The sequence below is a fragment of the Siniperca chuatsi genome, linkage group LG20 (assembly GCF_020085105.1).
Source record: "Siniperca chuatsi isolate FFG_IHB_CAS linkage group LG20, ASM2008510v1, whole genome shotgun sequence".
NCBI lineage: Eukaryota > Metazoa > Chordata > Actinopteri > Centrarchiformes > Sinipercidae > Siniperca > Siniperca chuatsi.
In genome coordinates, this window is record NC_058061.1 from 20,260,734 (window position 1) to 20,275,402 (window position 14,669).

Here is a 14,669-nt window from a genome sequence, read left to right on the forward strand (position 1 = left end):
AGACAGTAACGCAGTGTTTAAGATATATTTATTACATTTATTTACAACATGTAACGAGTTGATCGCTGGTGAATGGTCATACAGACCACTCGGTATGCTTGAAACCAGTAGCTGTTTAAAAAAAAAAAAGACGTGACGTCATGCCATGTAAAGAATTCTGAACCATTTGGTCATGTAAGGACTCACAACTGCTATGCCTCACCAATACGGCAGACGATCTCCTCACAATCCTTCACGGTGCTGGCTCGGAGCACCACACAGCAGAAGCCTGTCAGCTGAGGGCTTTCTGGGGAGTCTCTGTGAACAGAACCAGTCATATGCTTGGATGACATCTGAGTCCAGCCAACAGATCTGTAATGGCTTGTGTATTGCATCACAATGTTTCTATGGAGGGGTGTTTGGGGGGGGGGGACCCTTGCACGACAGAAATACCATGGATCATTGTTTTCTTAGCGTATGTGCACGTAATACTTACGCCACGCAGAATGCAAATATTGTGTAGTCCAGTTGACCGAATCTCCCTACACAAGAAATCTCTGGATAGTGATGCTCAAACAGCTCCTGTGGAGCATTTCAATTCCAGCCAGAAAAAGCTTGTTATTCTCCAACAATAGCAAAGAGGGATTTGAACACCAATTAACTGACACGTCACGTGTGGCTACTTACCAGTTGACTGTTTCTGTCTGTACATGTCAAATGTGTTTCTTTCATATCTAAAAGCACTTCCTGCGGGACAAATGACACTGATTGAGCACATGTTGATATTGACTATTAAGTGTTTTCCAGAGCATGACATAATACATCTATGGGCCAACATGCCCTGAGACGGGAGTGGTTTCATTACCTTGCTAGGCAGGTTTTTCTGCAGCACTTGTGGAATAGCATGCTGCAGCACCTCCTTATCTCCAAACTGAAAGGATAAGACCACACATCTGTTATGGGAGAGACCCACCCGTGTATACACAAAGATTGAACATATTAAATTAAGCAAAAGAGGTTTTTCACCATTCCAATGTTTGCTTTGCCCAAGAACTGAACAATGTACACAATCCTGTTGAGGAGAGGTGGGTCAGTGTCAAGAGTACACACTGCAGAATCATCCTTAAGGATTTGGTAACCAACTTGCCTTCCCTCTTTGAGGCACTGTGACGGGGAGGCTCCCTGATCCTTGGTGGCTGACTGCTGGGAGGGAGCGGGACCAAGCTGCAGGGTGGGGTTCTCCATCCTCAGGGCCCGCAGGAGTTTGATAAGGGGCCGATACACTGTTCCATCCTGAGCCTTCCATCGCAGAACACCAATGGACAGAGGGCAGCCTTTCAGCCGAGACAGAACCACACCTGCCTGGGGAAATAGAGAAAATGGGTTGTAACTCTGTACAACTGCTAAGGCTTGTACAGTAGCAAGTGTAAACACACTCTTAGTGGTAGGTTTTTTGAATTATAGGGTTTGTCAAGGGTGTGACTTGCCAGTATCACATGGGTTCAATCAATAGTACAATACACACAATGTGAGCTGTACTATCTGTCCCTAAAGAACATCATGTGTGTACATTGCACAGCTCATTGGAAAATCTTAATCGGTTCACTGTGCAGAGCCTACTGTACTAACGGGGCTGCAGTAAAACCTCAAACACCACGACAGCCCTAACAGAGCTGTGGGGCTGATGGCTTAGGGCTCTAAAATATCGTTAAATGCTATATTTTTAAGGAAACTTAAGTAAAAAAAATATCAAAACAGGAGGTTTTCTTCTTCCGATGTTAATGTTTGCTTTTAGCATTACACTGTATTGCGTCTAGCTCATTTTAGTAAAATTCAAAAATCTCTAACTCACTGTTCTCACCTGTTTAGAAGTAGTTTTGGGCCTTAGCGTATCTTCATGTGGGATCATGTTTACCATGTTAACAAGAAGAGTCCTGCACACCCACACAGGTGTTGTTATTTTTTCTGGCTATTTAGAGCTCTGCTCAGGTTGGGTGCAGCTATGCTGGGGATTGCGTAATGTCACCCAACTACATGTATTAATAAAAAGGACAAATTGTAAGTTGTCCCGCCCTAACTGGAGCCACAAAACTAACAGGAGAATCAGGGAGATGTCTATCAAACTGTCTGTAAACACCGACACAGTTCTGAGAAGAAGTCCAATCAGGCAACATTTGTGAAAACACCTGTGTGGGTTTTGTGTAGGGGCTTTAAACAGCCCACTCATGTGTTGTAGGCCTTTTTCCACATAAGATATTTTGACATGTTACAGTAGGAAAAGCACCAGTGTAAATAGTAAAATGAATGATGTCTGAATTCCATTCGGCTGATTCCGTTTCAGGATCCTGTTATTGTGCCTGTTGGCTCTCAATAACACTGTCATGGCTTACAGTTACACTTGAATAGAACAGAGCCATTGTTAATGTTATTAGTAGCACCTCTGGTTTTCCTACTATGACAAACGTATGTGTATGTCATCTGTGAAAAAGGCCTATTGTAACGTTTTATTCACATAACACGAGATGAGAAGATGCACTCTTACCTAACAACGTCGAGCTGGCACAATGTCTAACTGGGGCACCTTTAAGAAGCCCACCAGAGCAAATGTAAAGGCTTTTATTTATACCAGCTACACTGTGGTGACACAGAAAGAGACAGATAATGTCTATGAATGTCACTGGTTATTACATAAATATATAACACTGTGTGTTTGAGGACACCTGTCCATTCTTGGAATTCCTCAGTGAGGTCCCATTGATCACATCAATAATGTCACCAGGACAGATAAACTTGTCGACATGAGCCTGACTACCAGGGATCAGCTCGAGGACGAAGACGCGCCCACTGAGATACCTGAGAGACAGACAGAGAGATAGAGGGAGATGATGCAGCAGGTTGGACAGCTCTATTTATGAGTGGATATACTTGATGGAAAAGACAGTACTTTGTAGAGTGGAAGATACAAACCTCAACACCATCCCTACCTCCCGACAGGGCACTACTTCATATGTCTCACACACCTGGAAGCATACACAAACAATTAACAGACCGTCTCTCATGTCCAAATTCCACTATCTCACTGCAATGTGTCCTGGGAGATTTTCCCATGGATTTCCAGGGATCTTAAAGTTCCCATGGCCACTAAAACCATGATAATATTGTTGTGATGCTGTGAGTTACTTAACAATAATCATTATTTTTTACCGGTAGGAGCCAGCTCTCATCCAGAAAACTGCAATTCTGTGTAAAGAGACCAGAGGTGGTTATTAGTGGAGAGTCCTTTGATTTCAAAGTGATTTGAAAGAATAGCTGCTTTCACCAAATGATAGTTGGCATTAAAGTAGTCAAGGTTATATTTTGGAGGAAAAATTACATGTGGCTTTTGAAAATGGATAGACAGCGCATTTGCAGTTTTTAATGGTATAAATAAAGCATTTGCTCTGACCTCCATGTCCAGTTTAAACTCCATGTGAGAGAGGACCAGCAGCAGCGACACGAAAGGCTCTGGAAGAGGGAGAACACTGTTGTTGATGTTGGACACTGAATGGCAGCGGTGACCAGAATTTCCTGAGCTCTGCTCAGCATTTAGTGGAAACAGTCAGATCAAGTAAGAAGCCTCACCCACAAATTCCTCATTCCTGAGGATTGACATTGCCGGACTGTACCACTGGAGGGGAGAGAAACAGTATGAACAGAAGTTGTTTTAGTCTATTCGAGAGACTTACTAACATTTCAACTAACTCTAGCAATGGGCATGTTTGGTGGACACTTTGCCCAGAGCGCCCAACAGTGCCAGGAAAACACACACATATGGGCAAGCACCAGAAAACAAAAGGCATCAACCTCTAAATATTTTTGCATTATAGAAAATGTATGTGGTCCATGTATCTGACCTCCAGGACTCTGGGTGTGTGCAGCAGGTGTGTGATGAACTGTGGCAGAGCCTTGCGGCTGAGGGCCAGTCTGAGCAGGTAGCGGCCTCGGCCCTGAGCTGAGAGCAGCTTCCTGCAACCCTTGGTTTGCTCCACTGCCAAGGACAGAGCAGACAGCCTACACACACACATGCACATCAGCAGAAACAACAGGTATTAACAAGGCTTGAAATAGTGCTATTTTATTAGAGTAATGTCTGTTGCATTGTGCAGTTATAACAATGTTAAAAATGTTGTTTATGTTACACTTTCTCTGAGTTCATCTAACCGTGCGTTCACACCGCCACCTGCGGCGGTCTGAACGCATCAGCAAGCAGGATGTTGTTACCTGCCACAGGCGTCTTGGTGGGTAAGCTGTTCAAAACACTGCCAGTAGTCTCTGTGTACCAGACTGAGAACTGGTTCTGGAGGGAGAGCAAACAGACACTCAGTCCATACTACAGAAATGTATTTCACATGTAGTGCTTCAGATCATTTATCACTGAGATATTTCAAATACAAAAAATTCTGACCCCCAAAAATTGTGTTTTTTACAACAATTACAACCATTTGAAGCATAAACTGACATGTAGTTGTTAATGCCAGGTAGGCTATATAAGCTTGCAATAAAGCAATTTGTTATCAGTAATGTATAGGTAAAGAACATTGCATTTGAACAACTATGTGCAAATGTGGTATTTCTTTCAGTGGAAGCACATATTATGGGGATACTAACGTTGGAGCCCCTTCCTGAGGACCAGCTCGAGAAGCTCACAGCAGGAGGCGAGGTGAGGGTTGCTGTCTGTCACCTTCTCCCCATCTGACTGCAGGTTCAGGACACACACTGGGAGGAAAAACAACACGTAGCCTAACATACAGCGGCTCTGCCACAAATGCACGTTTTTCATGCAACCCGCGTGATCATCGTCATTTCACACACCAACAGTATTGCAAAAGGTAAACGGCCTGGCAGATGCTGCTTATGCGGGCGGGCGGGGGGGGGGAGATGATGCTTTTGTCTGCAACAGAAATAAAACTGAAATAATCAGTCGTTTGTTTTGGCGAGCTGCCTCTGAAACGGAAATTATGATCCAGCAACACCACGTTTGCACTGTGCGTTTATTATGGATCCTTACCTTTGAGAGTGGCGAGCAGAGGGTCTTTAGGTGCCATGTTGAGGGACCAGTTGTGAGCAGATCTGTCGTTGACAACAGACGCACCAAGCCTGTGATTTAAGCACAGCGACACGCGCTGTAATCACACTTCCGTATAGCTTACCTAACATGCCGAGACACCTTCCCATTCCACAGTACCTGCCACAGACACACAGAGAGAGGCTGGACTGCTGGAGTAAACACTGTGCGATTTAGTTTGTCTTTGAAACAAACGCCAGATAAAGATAAAATGATCAATCACCTGCTGTAGGTTCTTATTGACGCTCTCTGCGCCTTGAAATGAAATGCATCTAGATATGAAGTGTTTATTGGCTGTAGTGACATCTGCTGTTCTGCTTAAAAACGGCCGTGCTGCCTTCAATGTAGGCCTATAGGCCTATAGAGAGAGAGAAAATGTGGTTAAACACCATTAAATCTTTGCAGCTAATGTAAAATAATGATAACACCTTATAGGCCTAAAAGAACATTCATTCAATTTTAGTTAACCCACTTACTTGTGAGCTAGCTAATGATCTATTACAGATCCGCCATAAACATGAGACAAGGTTAGCACGAGATAGATATTGAATACTGGCAGTCTAACGGCGCTTTAACCCGTTTACTGTGGGCTTGTAGAGGTGTTTAGTGCAGTCAAATAAACCAAAAGTAATATATAAGACGGAATGTGAGGCTACCTGGAAAAGAGAGCTCCACAGTTTCAAGCTGTGGCGACCTCCAGCGGCTCTTCTTCCGAACTGCAGCTCAGTGGAGGCGGCGGTAGATTAGAGCGCGCGCGCTGTCTCTCGTGCCGCAGTTGAAGTGTGGATGAAGCGGTGCATCTCGAAGGATGGCGGAGTACTAAATGAGTCTGCCGAGAACATCACAGAGGAGTCACTACAAGTTATCTGCCGAAAGGAAAATTCTTCCATAACAAGGTCAGTCTCATTTTTTTCCTCCCCCCCAAAAAACGTCAATTTTAATAGAGAAAATCTGGTGAACTGCGCCGCTGCCTTAGGGCGTAATTAAATAAAATAATTTGTCTGCCTGATAGTGATTGTTGTCCATCTTTGCATATCATAGCCTCATGCGCACGAGGGCAGTTGATATCTTTGTTCGCGGCATTTCAAAATGATACATTTTGACTACGGCAGACAAAGAGAATGCCCCCAAAAAGTATATAGATTTTTTTTTAACATTCTTACAGTTATTGTAAAACTATCTCCTAATATGTGCCGGTTGTTGTTCTATTATAGTCCTATTATATGTGTTTTGATGCTGACTCGCAGGCAGGGGTTGGTCTGTCAGTCCCAATATAGAAAGTCACTACCTGGGTTTGGACAGCAAACCGGTGATAATCCTGGATTTCCTCTAATCTTCCAGCTCCTCTCCACCACACACAGCTCCTCTGCCACCTGCACCCTCTGCTTTCCCTGCACTAAATAAGCCCTCTATCGAGCCAGAAGCGAATATGTAAAGCCTTCTCTCCACAGTTTGATAGAGGAGTCATATAATGGTATCCCCCCCCCCCCCATGTGTTTTAAATTGAGCAATAATGTATCTACTTAATTAGCTAACAGACTCAGTGGCACAGCTTTCCCGCACGTGTCATGGCCTCATGGACCTTTTGTACAGATACATGACTCTTTCTGTCTCATTCAATTATGTGGAAAGCCTCACCACAGTGTGCATATTCAAGTCATTGTGCTTAGTGATCATCATCACAGAGAAAAATACCCACAAAAAAAAAAAAAAAAAAAAAGTTATGTTTTAGAAAAGCATTCACTTCTGTGTCATCTATCCTCACAGATCAGTCTGCCATTGCTCACGAAAAGGTAAACGTTCAGTCCTGACTGGTAGCCCATCACTTGGATGAATTTTTTTTTTGTTTTTTGTTTTTTTGCCAAAGTCGTAAACTGCCAATACCATATATATATATATGCTCTTCAGTCCTTGGCAAGTCAGGACCAGCATCCTTTGGCTCAGCTGCCAGCCCTACATCACAGAAAGAACAGCAAATCCCCTCAGCGCATCAAACTGGTGTGCAGGGGCGGACTGCTGAATCAACAGCAAACTGGTCCAACAATCCCCCGCAACACTCCGCTGTGTTTTAAAAGTGCTCTGCGCTGCTCTCTCAGATCTCCTTGGGAATAAATGTCCAATTTCAAGGCCGTGCTCAAGAGGCATCGACCCACGCACGTCAGGAAATCCTGTTACCGTGCAATATTTTCTGCCTGTTTCTGCATCGTCTCTTTCTGTGCCGCTCATGTTGGGGCTTTGGGTGTGTGCTGAGTGGGTGGGCTGTCTCCTTTCACTCTTCGAGCACTGTGTGGGTCCTCTTCTCTTTTCTCTCCTCCTCCGCACCTAATGATAGATCAGAGTGCCTAATAATGAGCTCTCTGTGGACTTCCAGTGCAGAGCTGTGATGAAAGTTCTGCAGTGCTCTCCTCTCTCTCTCTCTCTCTCTCTCTCTCTCTCTCTCTCTCTCTCTCTACACATACATACCTTTTGCCACCTCTCATAAATTACCAATTTCTGCTCTCTCATCGATTTGCGTGGGCAAACAGGAGCCCAGTCAGCTGCACTTAAGCTCCAGCTCTCGACAGAGTAAGTGCCAGTGTCCTAAAGCTTTTTATTATTGTACCACAGGGCATCGGCCTCGCTCTCCGGCTGCCAGCATGATGAAGGACTGCCTGCAGTTCCTGATCGAGCCGGCCAAAAAGCTCAAGATCCGACTAAAGGTACGGGTATAGGCCTCCGTTCTCCTCTGAGAAGTGCTACATTTGTACACTTTGCTCTGATATGTACTTCAAGTCATATTTCTTTCCTTTTTTTTTAAATCTTGTGTTTCTTTGCTCCAGGAGTCTCGGAAGCGAGTGAGACTTGAGAAGAGGGAGCCGCTGGTGGAGAGCCAGTTATTTATTATGGAGCTGGCCCGAGAGCTCAACAAAATCTGCCAGGTAAGCTCTCCTCATATGGGCCTCCTATGAGTGATAGGACAGGTGATATACTGTACTAATTACTCTTGAGAAATCGTTTGACTTACCTCTTCCTCTGGGTCTGCAACGCTCCCTGCGAGGAAAGGGAAATCTGTTAACACCAGATAATTAAAACAGTTGTTGTTTATTCTAGGGCTGCAGCTAATCATTATTTTCATTATCAATGACTCCTGATTTTTTGTTTTGTTTTTGGGAATAACTTGTTCACGTCTAGTAGGAGTGGGCGATATGGACACAATCCTCTTATCACGATTATTTGTTATTTTATGCCACAATTTTTAGGTTTTTATGTCACTGTAAATTGTGATATAGTACATTTTCTGGAAAAAACAATGTAGATGTATGTCTGGTTTTTGGTGAATCCAACAAATGAATCACCTGACAAATCAAGGTACTTCATCACATTGATCATATAAAAACAAAATGGCCTCTGTCCTTCCTGTCACGGACAAACACGCATCTGCATATGTCTCATCTATATTATTTCTATCTTCAACCCAGAGGTCAAACGTCCTCGGCCACATCTGGACCAGTGAGGACATCTGGCCGGCCAGTGTGTGTCGCGATTTCATCGTGGAATGGGCCGCTGTGTTGGAGAAGAGAGTCCAGGTACGCACGGTCTGCTGTTTATGTGCTGTTGTTTCTGTCACCAATAACTCGATCGGCCACATGCTTTCTGGATGTTCTGCTTTTGCTTTAATGTAAGGCTGCAACCAGCTGTTATTTTCTTTATCGATTACTCTTCAAGATGAACTCTTCAGTCTATAAAATGTCCGAAAACAGTGAAGAATGTCCATCCCAGTTTCTCAGAGTCCAAGTGTTTTGTCCGACCAACAGTCCAAAACCCAAAGATATTCAATTTAATATAACATAAAACAGAGAGAAGCAGGAAATATTTATATGTGAGAGCTGAAAGCAGTCTTTTTTTTGCCACTTTTGCACAAAAAATATCTTAAACGATTATGAAAATAGTTGCCGATGATGTTTCTGTCGATCGATTAATCGACTGATCGTCGCAGCTGTGCTTTAATGTTTGTGTTTCTGGTTCAGCCGAGGATCATCCTGTCTGACTACCAGTGTGAGAAACCGGAGAAGAAAGACTGGAAGGGACACCTCCTCTGCATGCTGGAGGCCGGGGGGGAGTGCGACATGGGGCCCCACAAAAGAGTCATCATGGACTGGACGCGGGAGATTAAAAGCAGACCTCAGGTGACTATAGCATGGTGGACGTTGAAAGTAATGTGTGCCAGCTTTTTTTTTTTCCCCCGGTGGTTGGTTGGTGATTAAAGTCTGACCCAGTTCCCTCCTCGCATCTGATAAAGATGATTAAGCTAAACCCTGCCCTTGACAATCATTCCATCATACTCAAGAGTGTGCTGGAGCTATGATCACACTTCAATTAAACGCTTCAAGTGAGTAACACTGACAACGTTCTTTCCAGCCCACCGTCTGGCCAGGGGAGCCTGTGCTCATGATGCTAGACGACCTGGAGTTCCAGTGGAAGAGGGGCCGTCTGCCCAACCTGCTCCCAGCCATGGAGCTCGTCATGCTGGCCGTGCTGAATGCTGACAGCCTTGTCAAGGTCTGGATGTCTGTCACAATATTTCCCCCGATTAGATTATTGTGTTGAATATTCGTCTTGTTCCAGGACCAAAGAAGAAATTGGTTTATTTTTTCCACTTGTATCTATTACTAATAATGGGATAAGCAGGGTGCTAATGACACTGAATTAAAAAGATGATACATGTGCATGATGCTGTCAGTCCAATAGTGTGAACAGTGTGAAGCATAATGAACATGTGCTGCGTGACACCCAGTCAGGCTAATCTCTTTGTCTCGTTGTTAAACTCACCTTGGCCTGCTTTGTCTTTGTGTGCCCATGGTCTGCCTTTATGTGTGTGTGTGTGTGTGTGTGTGTGTGTGTGTGTGTTAGGAGGACGTGACTAAGCAATGGCTGGTGAGAAAGCAGAGGATCCAGAAGATGGGTGAGTGCATTTCAAGTATCTCTTGTTAACTTAGGAAAGTGTTAAAGACAAAGAGCCATAAACCAAACCCCAACTTTAAAAAAAAAAAAAAAAATACAATTATAAAGAAGCCAGTCAGCATTCGAGACATCCATAATGTGTGAACTGCTATCGATTATAACAGTATGTGTCCATACAGTAGCACTATCGACTTCATCAACCTCTTTAGCGGGAGTGAAACTTCAGGAGTCATTTCCTTTAGAACTAGTCAGGATCGATATGTGATTAAAGGATGGTGCAAAAAAGCAGGTGGGGAAAGGAGCTATGTGGAAGGATTTGGGTGATGAATGAAACTCTTAATAGTCGCCTTATAATCACATTAATCACTTTCTCCTCTCAGACGCTGTCCGCTACATCCCCCACAGCGGTGAGTGGAAATCCTGACTATGTTAGTTGCAGGGCTGCAAATAAATGATCATTGATTCATCTATGGACTGGGGCTGGGTACATCACAATGTGCTGTTGCATTTACATTGATAATGATAAACATAACGATAACCTTTTTTTTTAAAACACATTATATTTAGTGCATTATATTTCCTTACTTGTGTTTGTTCTGATTAATTATAGTATGACTGGTTAATTATTCTAGACTTAAAGACTGGAGCTGGTTGGTTGGTTAAACATCTGTCATCGGTTGTTGTAGCTACAGTTTAATCATATAGGATTCTGAAAATGCTTTGGAATTTGCAATAGTAGTGAATTTAGGTCAGTGGGAGATCCATAATGTCAATTATTTGATACATTTAGTTTATTTTCCAGCCCTCCTGTCAATTATTTATTTCCATTAATCGATGAATAATTTTGTCTGTAAAATGTCAGAATATAGTGAAAGATGACCATCACAATTTCCACATCCCAATGTGATGTTTTCAAATAGCTTTTTTTGCCTGACCAATTGTCCAAAATCCAAACATATTCACTTTCAAATATATCTGTATACAGGATATATAGCAGCATAAAAGCAGCAAATCTTCACATTTGAGAAACTAAAATCAGTTCATATTTGGCAGAACTGCTTGATAAATGACAACTCTATTCACTTTCTGTCGATTGACTAATCGTTTCAGCACCAAAACTTTGATGTTCTAACCTGCGTTAACTTTTTTTGGCCACTTGGTGGCAACAGAAACAAGCTAAAAACACAACGCTAACATATTATCACCTTATAAAGTTGATATGGTGAACTTGTGAGCAATCAGTTGTCTATTTGCACATTCAAAAGACACAACCCAACATTAGCATTCACTTGGAGTCGTGTTTGTGTCCACCTTATGAATGTAAGTTGAGTTGAGTCTGACCCTTTAGCTGCTAAATGCTCCACTACGTTCACCAGCTGGTTGCTAACTTTGTCTGTCTGCTGTTTGGTGCCGGACAGGTAGTGTACAGTGGGTTTATCAGAGCTGGTTTCAGATAATTCTCTGCAGGTTCATCACTACAAGCGACTCCTTTCACATTACACATAGTCATTTGATCTTTTGATAATATATAAAATGCTGAATATAGCAGCTTTAAAGGGTCTCTTTTTCTTTACAGTGTGGAATTGGATTTGCGATGCTGCAGGTATGAAAACCATTTGCAATCAAATCATCTCTGTTCCTCATTATAATCTGTCATCAGATTTTACAATTTGTAATCTTTCCTTCCTGGTCTGTAACTCCACAGAGGAAGTCACTCTGGACTCAGACTCAGCCAACCCAGACCTGCTCATCTCCAGTGATGAAAAGCGCATGCGGTGTGGCGTGGAGCGCCGGGACGTCCCGCGGTGCCAGCGACGCTTCGACGGCTGGCGGTGTGCCGCTGGCCAGGAGGGCTACGCCTGCGGACGCCACTACTGGGAGGTGGAGGTGGGTGAGCGGGACTGGCGGCTGGGTGTGGCCAAGGCATCCGCGGCGAGGCAGGGCTTCCGCTCACTCAACACAGATACAGGCTACCTGACCCTCCGTCTGGAGAGAGGCGCAGATCTTAAAGCCCTGACGGTGCCCGCCACCCCGCTGTCACAGAGCCTGGTGCCCAGGAAAGTTGGGGTGTACCTGGACTATGAGCAGGGCCAGCTGTCTTTCTATGACGTGGAGAAGCGCTCCCACCTGTACACCTACAACGAGAAGTTCACAGAGGAACTGTACCCCGTGTTTGGGACTGTTGAGATGGTCAAAGACCTGGTGATAAGGCCTGCAGATGTCAGACAGCCGTGCCTCTGCCCCGGGCCCTGCCTCTGGAACTGAACTGCTTAACACACATCAGTCACTCCTCAGTCCCGATCCTCAGCAACCCAGAGTCTGCGCTTTTATTCTGGTCCGTTATTTAGTGAATTTGAATCTCGTGTGCTGTTTCTGGACTAAAAGTCTGACTCTTTCTGCGGGTTGCCTTGTGAGATCAGGAACAAGAACCGCCATCATTCTGCATTACACTTTGTGTTACTCTGCCTTCATGGAGACATTCAGTGTTTGACTCTTTGTATTGTAAAGATAAATATTTTAAGGCTGTCAGAAAAAAAAACCCCTCACAAAACAGCCTTGTTTTTAGCTGAATGGAAATGTTTTCTTCACAATGTACAATAAGGTTTGAGAGGGTTTAGAAGTCCATAATGTTGTTGGAATTCTTTAACCCACAAAGAGCCATATATTTGTTCTTTTAAAGTTAAAACATAAAAAACACCAAACCTGGAGTTGCAAGGTTTATACGCCACAACAGCGATATGGACATTTTTGTGATTACTTATTTTTATCACTTAGAGATGAAAGAACAAGAACAAACTAACTTCACAAATGTTAAAGCATGCAGGCACTGTGAAAGGATGTGCGAGCAGCTACTTAGAGCCTCAGTGCGGTTATTCAGTGCAGCTGACGAGGGCTTGCTAGCGCGCACTGGCAGATAATTACAGACTGGGTTGACGCATGTGAAGAGTTAATTCTCACTCTTTTTGCTTCTTTGTCTCAAGCTTCCTGCAAACATTTGTCAGGCATGAGCTTGTTTTTGCAGCTGTGTTTTTGTTTTCGTGTGCAATATTAAGACATCAATGCCCCCCCCCCTTACATCAATAAATTAACTGTAAATGCTCCATCTTGTCTTCAGTGGTCACACATACAGATCTAGAGAAAAACTCTAATGTAATACAAATTAATTGATTTCAAATCTTTATTAAGTGCAATAAAGTTGACATACCAAAAAAAGAAACAATGCAAAAGGTACATGAATACTTTGAGTGTGTTTTTGGTGAAAAGTTCATCCACATCACGTTTTTCTGACAAAAATATCCTCTCAAAATATGTTTTACAAAAGCATTTTTAACAAAATGAGGAGCCAAAATACAGTAGGACTTCCATTGAAGCAAATACAATCTTTCTGTCTTTACATACCATTTCTCTAAAATATCAAGACCTCAGTTCGAATGTTAATCTACTCAAAATGCAAAATACAGTGGCCTTGCAGAGTAAGGAAACATGAAAAGTATCAACTTGTGTATATCACACTGAGTATAAAACATCTTATGAAATGAAAAAACAAGTTACATTTAATAGATTTTTGATCATTTGTCTATATTTTAAAATCATGCCCCTTGCTTGTCAGTAGGAAATGCGTGTCTAAACGAGGAACACAAGCACCAACCTGTGTTTGCTGAAAAACCTCTATGTTTGGCATTAAATTGAATGTCAGTCTGCGTAAGTAAAAATCTTAAAAACTATTAAATATGCTTGGAAAAAAAACTTTATCACACTTTAATATAATACAATTCTATGAACAAAAGTCCCAAATACACTACTTTCATACTCTTGATCACTCAGGATAAGACCACAGCAATTTCAAGACAATCTCTCCTGCAAACAGACGCTTTTCAGAAAGACAGAGAAGTTGAAATTTGGTGAAACAGTCAAAACACCTCACACACAGACAAAACATCTCTTACAGACAGGTGGAGGACAGGAGACAAGGGGAAAAGGTCACTTTGGATTACTGAACCGCAGTCAGATTACTGGCCCGTGCTGGCCTGATTTAAAGCCCCAGTGTGTGTTACCAGATCTGAACCGACAGAGGGAGAGGAGTCTAACACTAAATGATTGGCTTAGTGGAAAGAAACTGGAATGAAATACATCAGAAGCAACAGTGAAAATGAGTGTAAATATTAAAATGAACCTCATCTATGGAGGAAAGTGGCCACGGTTTGTAACAGACACGACAGAGCGGCCTCTTCTCCATCTATTTATTACATGAAATCTTTTTTGGTCGCAGAATCTCACTCACACACACACACACACACACACACACACACACACACACACACACACACACACACACACACACACACACACACACACACACATAAAAGCATACACTGATCGTGCGCGAGTGCCCTGAAGCCGACTCTTTTTAAAAGAGAATCTCAGATATGATTCCTCATCATGTTGGACTTTTGGGTGTTAATTTGGGCATAGATAAATAAGATCTTAAGATTCATAAAACATCTTCTTTGTGACAGTGGCTCCTCCCATGACGCTCCTCTGAACCACTTCCTTGGTGACTTGACGGGTCACCATGCCGCTGGTGTGCTGTGTGGTCATCATCATCCCATCTGTTGAGCAGTTTAGGTATTAATGTGTGAATATA

The 14,669-nt window shown here is 43.0% G+C and overlaps 3 protein-coding genes across 11 annotated transcripts in view; 1 reads left to right on the plus strand and 2 right to left on the minus strand.

Annotated features, from left to right (window-relative positions):
• Positions 1–11: 11 nt before the first annotated feature.
• On the minus strand, positions 12–5,881 carry si:ch211-250n8.1. 4 transcript variants are annotated; one of them, XM_044179384.1, is made up of 18 exons: positions 5,740–5,881; positions 5,307–5,441; positions 5,027–5,115; positions 4,627–4,734; positions 4,240–4,315; positions 3,873–4,029; positions 3,601–3,646; positions 3,425–3,483; positions 3,184–3,219; positions 2,947–2,999; positions 2,700–2,832; positions 1,127–1,341; positions 1,006–1,051; positions 845–910; positions 667–726; positions 476–561; positions 203–297; positions 12–111 (listed from the first exon to the last, which is right to left on the minus strand). In XM_044179384.1, the coding sequence occupies exons 2-18, from the start codon at positions 5,387–5,389 to the stop codon at positions 77–79; spliced, it is 1,443 nt and encodes a 480-aa protein (XP_044035319.1). In that variant the 5' UTR covers positions 5,390–5,441; positions 5,740–5,881; the 3' UTR covers positions 12–76. The 4 variants fall into 4 exon arrangements, with proteins under 4 accessions (XP_044035319.1, XP_044035318.1, XP_044035320.1 ...); XM_044179383.1 differs by having other exon boundaries at positions 1,006–1,341; XM_044179385.1 differs by lacking the exon at positions 5,740–5,881 and having other exon boundaries at positions 1,006–1,341; positions 5,027–5,203; positions 5,307–5,449.
• zgc:194990 (uncharacterized protein LOC568410 homolog) lies at positions 5,843–13,125 on the plus strand. Of its 2 annotated transcripts, XM_044179387.1 has the most exons (10): positions 5,843–5,979; positions 7,691–7,782; positions 7,903–8,001; positions 8,542–8,649; positions 9,091–9,249; positions 9,482–9,622; positions 9,974–10,025; positions 10,405–10,431; positions 11,601–11,627; positions 11,730–13,125. In XM_044179387.1, the coding sequence occupies exons 2-10, from the start codon at positions 7,720–7,722 to the stop codon at positions 12,287–12,289; spliced, it is 1,236 nt and encodes a 411-aa protein (XP_044035322.1). In that variant the 5' UTR covers positions 5,843–5,979; positions 7,691–7,719; the 3' UTR covers positions 12,290–13,125. The 2 variants fall into 2 exon arrangements, with proteins under 2 accessions (XP_044035322.1, XP_044035323.1); XM_044179388.1 differs by lacking the exon at positions 10,405–10,431.
• Positions 13,126–13,188: 63 nt separating this feature from the next.
• Positions 13,189–14,669, minus strand: part of itgb4 (integrin, beta 4) — a 31,267-nt gene continuing 29,786 nt past the window's right edge. For all 5 annotated transcript variants that reach the window (XM_044179377.1, XM_044179376.1, XM_044179375.1 and 2 more), the window contains one exon: positions 13,189–14,634. In XM_044179377.1, the coding sequence (XP_044035312.1) occupies positions 14,510–14,634 (125 nt within the window). In that variant the 3' untranslated portion in view covers positions 13,189–14,509. The remainder of the gene's footprint in view (positions 14,635–14,669) is intronic.

Bases quoted from the DNA above. Each gene is read 5' to 3' on its own strand.
- si:ch211-250n8.1 (XM_044179383.1), bottom strand. From the start codon at position 5,389: ATGTCACTACAGCCAATAAACACTTCATATCTAGATGCATTTCATTTC. The intron at 3,000-3,183 runs GTAAAAAATAAT...GTATGCTTCCAG, and splicing joins ATGAGAGCTGGCTCCTACCG to GTGTGTGAGACATATGAAGT. The intron at 1,342-2,699 runs GTGTCCTCAAAC...CTATTTCCCCAG, and splicing joins GGAATTCCAAGAATGGACAG to GCAGGTGTGGTTCTGTCTCG.
- zgc:194990 (XM_044179387.1), top strand. From the start codon at position 7,720: ATGATGAAGGACTGCCTGCAGTTCCTGATCGAGCCGGCCAAAAAGCTC. The intron at 7,783-7,902 runs GTACGGGTATAG...TCTTTGCTCCAG, and splicing joins AGCTCAAGATCCGACTAAAG to GAGTCTCGGAAGCGAGTGAG. The intron at 10,432-11,600 runs GTGAGTGGAAAT...TTTTCTTTACAG, and splicing joins CCGCTACATCCCCCACAGCG to TGTGGAATTGGATTTGCGAT.